The sequence below is a fragment of the Populus euphratica genome, unplaced genomic scaffold (assembly GCF_000495115.2).
Source record: "Populus euphratica unplaced genomic scaffold, PopEup_1.0 scaffold2.1, whole genome shotgun sequence".
Taxonomy (NCBI): Eukaryota; Viridiplantae; Streptophyta; class Magnoliopsida; order Malpighiales; family Salicaceae; genus Populus; species Populus euphratica.
In genome coordinates this window covers 891,210-896,690 of record NW_011499846.1, presented here as the reverse complement: position 1 = coordinate 896,690, position 5,481 = coordinate 891,210, and the positions used below count along the sequence as shown (strand labels likewise).

At 37.6% G+C, this 5,481-nt stretch overlaps 1 protein-coding gene across 1 annotated transcript in view; it reads right to left on the bottom strand.

Annotated features, from left to right (window-relative positions):
- The window catches only part of LOC105129257 (polyadenylate-binding protein 2-like), a 6,284-nt gene extending 1,043 nt beyond the window's left edge, over positions 1–5,241 (bottom strand). The window contains exons 1-7 of the mRNA XM_011031242.1: positions 4,644–5,241; positions 3,540–3,658; positions 2,615–3,271; positions 2,435–2,512; positions 2,277–2,366; positions 1,510–1,647; positions 7–106 (exon numbers count right to left, since the gene is read on the bottom strand). Coding sequence (XP_011029544.1) covers positions 7–106; positions 1,510–1,647; positions 2,277–2,366; positions 2,435–2,512; positions 2,615–3,271; positions 3,540–3,658; positions 4,644–4,896 — 1,435 coding nt within the window. The 5' untranslated portion in view covers positions 4,897–5,241. The remainder of the gene's footprint in view (positions 1–6; positions 107–1,509; positions 1,648–2,276; positions 2,367–2,434; positions 2,513–2,614; positions 3,272–3,539; positions 3,659–4,643) is intronic.
- Between the last annotated feature and the right edge of the window lie 240 nt (positions 5,242–5,481).

The window sequence follows — 5,481 nt, the reverse complement described above, 5'->3', positions numbered from 1 at the left end:
GCTGGCCTTGCTGACCCTGCTGAACCAGAGGAACAAAGAAATTTGGCATTGGGGCACCACCAGGCCTCATTCCAGGGACAAGTTGCTGTTGGTAGCCAAATCCAGCCTACAAAAAATAAGAGATTCAATTTCAGAATCAGTAATTGCTGATCCTGTGGTGGACGTATTTCAAATGCCAAGTAAACATGCAATCACATTCTACCACCCTAGATTTATGTCAATGCTCACATAGACTTCAGAATAGAGAAAAGGAACCAAAGAAGTATATTGCATCTCAATGCTCAAGCTGCAAAGAGCTCATATCATAGACATGTTGAGCTTAGCTTCAAGTCTCAATAATGTATGATCCCCAAGCCAACTATCATGCAGGATTTCTGACAAAGTTCATCCCAATTGATGCTAAAACTAATTAAACCATCGCATGTAGGTTCAGAAGTTATTAGAACCTCATGAAATGTATAAATATCCATTTGATTAAAAAAATCAAATACAGGATATCACACAATGTTGAATGAGTCTATATTAAAAACTCGAAACATCTAGCATAGGAGTCCACATTTCATAGATGCATCATACACCATGATAGCATATATTTCTGATTATGTAGACACAAAAACCCAAAATTTGACCATGTGTTCGTGTCAATTATTCAATTATAACCTTATGTTTTTAATTTGGTCAATTAACCCTTGTGTTCTCATAGTATATTCATTGACCCTTGGACTATTCTGTCCACTCTCCCTGTTAGCTAACTATGATGACATGTACAAATGCGGGGCTGGTGTGCTGCATGGACAGAAATCATCAAAACTGGGCTAATGTTTTAAAATAAAACACCTTTCGAATTGAATCACCAAAACAGCCAAGGAATGCAATTTATATATTATTTTTTGTTTATCAACATATATTCTTCGATTGATGCAGTTATAAAACGTGAAAAGGTACCCTATCTGCAAATTCTCTCTTTTCCAAATTAATTTAATTTCTCTTGCCTAGCTTTGTTAAGGAAAAAAAAAAAACCTCTGACATATTGTGTCTATCTCTATTATGTTTTTGTTGGGACTGACTTTGTTTATTATGTAATTATTTTTTTTGTTGCTAAGGGCCTTTGGAATATGGGACTTGCAATAATGGTTGATTTGGAGGCCGTGGAAGCTTGTGCGTGATGTTGATACCTCTTTCTAATGGCTGTCTCAGCGCTAGCTTTCTCTCTTTCAAAAGACCCTCACCTTGAATTCGTGATTCTTCATTGGATTCCTAAAAAGCTTCATCCTAGAGAGCCCAATTTCTGGGTTTGAGTTGATAATTATATTCCTTTTTTGTGGTATTATTTATTTATAATTAGCTTTGAAGAATTTTTAGCTCCATCAACAGTCCAACAACCCAGCTTAATGCCATATCATTGCTTTAAAAAATGAACAATCATTCTAAAGCCATAGAGGACTAGAAGAAACATAATAATTGTGAACAATCAAGCAAGCACGTTGAAAAAAAGTTCGGATAAGTTACCTGGGGAGGCATCATGGCTGGAGGTCCTTGCCCATACAGAAATTGCTGTCCCATACCTGGAGCACCAGGAGGATACATTGGCATACGAGAAGCAACTGAAGGTGCCATGGTAACTGGCCTCATTTGAGAAAATTGTGCCTGCGTGAAACCAGACACGCGAAAAATAAAGGCACAAATTACCTCAGCAAACATGAACATCAGTAAGTAGCCTTCAACAGCACAGAAGAGATGCCATGTTGCAATAGGCAGCAAACAGCAATAATTAACTCACTTTTTCCTACCAACAACTGTATCTACTTTCATACATAAATAGATATCTCCTAATAGCTAAAAGAACCAATCACACTAGTATCAGATAATGGTAGGGATCATGATCCCATGACAATCAATAGCATTGCTTTTCAGGTAGAGTGGAATCTCTATGGCCTTGAAGCCTTGTGAGAAAAAATGAGAATATCCAAGAGAAACAATCCATTCTGAAGTTCATATTCTTCCCTATGAAAACCATGAAACTGTTTGAAGAGACTGGATAAACAAGTATCTTTCAAGAAGAAAGGTCTATAATTAAAAAGAAAAGCTGTCAAAAAAGACGATGACAATAATAATAGAGGGTATAATAATTAAAGTATCTATCAAAAAAGCCTTCCAAACAACCAGAACATCTAAGTTATCAAAAAAAGACAAATAAGTAACTTGGAGGATCCAGCTGGATTAGTAGCATATTTTAATTAAAAACACCACTTATACAATTGCAACCAAAATAGTACCTGAAGTCTTGCTCTTCTCTCTTCCTTCCGTTGAGCAAGGGCAACATACAGGGGTTTGCTGATCAACATTTTGCCATTCATCTCAGCAAGCTGTGAAAGAAACAAGGATGAATATTAACTTTGATCACAGTATGGCAGCCATAAAGATCATAACTTACAGCTCGAGACGCTTCTTCAGGAGTTGAGAAAGCAACAAATCCAGAACCTCTACTAATACCACTAGGGTCACGCATGACCTGTAAGTTTCAAGAGTGGAGAATGTTTGAATGTCAGCATCCATGGGAAAAAAGAGATCAGAACAGGCTGATTTCCAACATACGTGGACAATATTTCAATACCTTGCACGAAGTAATAGTACCAAAGTCAGAGAACAATTCCTTGAGTTTTTCATCATTGATGCTATCATCTAGATTCTTGATATACAAATTCAAGCCTTGAAATTTGTCAACAGTCTCCTTCATACTCTGCTCAAATCGCCCTTTCAATTCAAGCTCTCTTTCAGATTTTTTCTGGGCTTTTCCAACATACCACTCCTCACCATCGATTTTCTTTCCATTAAGAGCCTCAACAGCTTTGGCAGCATCATCTGCACTTTCAAAGTTAACAAATCCAAAACATTTTGATTTACCATCAGCATCCCTCATCACCACAGCACTAGTAATTGCTCCATGTTCAGCAAAAATATTCTTCAAGTCTTCATCTGTTGTGGATTCAGCCAGATTTTTCACAAAAACATTGTTGAATTTTATGCTATATAGAGCACCATCTCTGTCCTGTTTGCGAAGAAAGTGTCCAACATACACTTGTTTATCATTGATCAACATGCCATTTAATTTATCTATTGCATTTTGTGCAGCCTCCTCGCTGTCAAATTGTACAAAACCATAGCCTTTGGACTGGCCAGAAGCATCAGTAGCAACTTTGCAAGAAAGAATATTGCCAAATGAAGAAAATGTGTCGTGTAAAGCTTTGTGATCAATACCCTTGTCCAGGTTCTGCAGTCCCAAAAACACAACACAGAAAAAAAGGTCAGCATTAGTCGAAGGCATCACAAAAGAAAGGCAACGACATAAACCCATTTTGCTTTCAGAATATAGTACTACAGAAGACTTAAAAGGATCTATATAAAGCTTTTCAAATTGGAGAATGAGTATCCTATTTCCTGGCATAATGAAAAAATTAATTCCAGACAACCAACAATAACAATCAGCTGCCTTAAAAGAGAGAAAAATCAAACAGAGAAGTTAACATGAATGTGAATACCTTGATAAATATATTTGCCATGCCACTCTTACGAATACTTGGGTCCCGATGGGAATACATGATCCTGATAGGCTTGTTATTGAGTGGAGTAAAGTTCAAGACATCCAATGCCCTAGCAGCTGTAGATGAGTAAGTAAATAAATGTTGTAAGAAACGAAGGTAAGATAATAATGAGATTCCAGTAAAGTGTTGAAGACATGAAAGTGCGTTGTCAGCATAGGCACTGACCAGTGACACCTCGAAATGTGTTTCTTTAATCAAGGGTTAAAGATCAATAAACTTCTATGATATGATTCTCCAATGACCACATACATGAAAAGCAAATCAAAACTAAATCACTTCAATAGTTATGGGCCTACATTACATGACCAAATCATCTTACACGAACTTCAAATCAACTGCTATCACCTCCACCTTCTGAGGGATTATGGCTGTGCCTTCCCTTACTATCTTTATTCCACTCTCTTAATTCACATTCACACATGTAAACCATGGCATCCCTGATAATGGGCAAGATTCAGGAAGCCCATCTGTTGTGTATTGCTACATCCACACCCTAACTTTCATACAGGATTATAGTTTACGCTTAATGGACAAATTACTCTACTGTCTTAAATTCTTATCACAATACCATTAAATCGCAAGCATCTAATCCAACCAGTAGTAGCTAAATATTATATTAAAATCTTACTCGACCTCTCCTCCTTTGTATCAACAAAGGGCTAGAAAGCATAAAAAATGAAGGCCAGGGGGATGATCTTCCCCCACGGCAATTCAAAACAGTTATGCAATGGTTTACTTTAATAGAATTAAATTAATCATTCCTGATACCAAAAGTTCTCCGGGGACCATGTAGTTTCCCTCAAGCCAATCCATACAAGTTTAAAAGCTTCCACTGGATCCTACTTAACCTAAAGCTACCGGGATTTAAAACATACCTTCATAATTCGTATATTCTCAATATGGTCCCCCAACATAATTTTCTTACAAAAGTAATCCATCCATTCACATTTTTCAATACCGAAAAAGATTTCAACTTCAGTTCCCGTCACATATTACGATAAAAAATACAATTAAAAAAAATAGGCCAGGAAAAATGCATACCATCCTGAGGGTTGCTATAGTTAACATAACCATAGCCAAGAGATCGCCTGGTACTCAAATCCCTACAAACCCTAACCGAAACCACCTGGCCGACCTGATTAAACACGTCGTAAAGTTGCGAATCAGTCACGTTGAAGTCAAGATCACCAACATAAAGCGAAGTCGGCACAAACTGGATCGCTCCAGGTCCCGCCGCCACTCCGTTGGGTCCCGGAACCGAAGCCCCCGATTGATGCAGCTGAATCTGCGCCATCTCAAATCAAAACACACAGGCCTTCTGGATCCTTCAAATTTTTTCTATTTTTTCTTTTTTTGTGATTTTTTTGTTTCCCTCTCCTCCTGTTACAATTAAATTAAAACCTAGAGAGATCAACAAAACACACAGAGGATTCTAAACTGGTAATCTAAGACCTAAAAGTATATATTTGGGGATTTTTTAGGGTAATATTGGGATAAAAAGAGGAGAGGGAGGTGTAAAACGGGGATAGAATCGTCGGAGGGAACCGTACGGGATACGACGGAGAAAAGGAGAGATTTTTTTGGGTTTTTTGGGTGGGAGGGCAGACCAAACTGCACCGCACCAGCCAAGCGGTAACTGTGGAGCTTATATAGTGAGGTTATTAGGAGAAAGAACCCTAGTTTCGGTTTTAGATCGGCTTTAATTTCTGGCCGTTTGATCCTTTCGTTACCCATGGCCAGGGGTTTGTTTGAACGGCTTTTATAAAACTGTGTGATGATCATCAAGTAAAGTTAGGCTGGCTGCATTTAGCACATGGGATGACGTGGTATTTGACAAATTCTTGATTTTTTTAATAAAAAATTTAGTACATGAATTTTA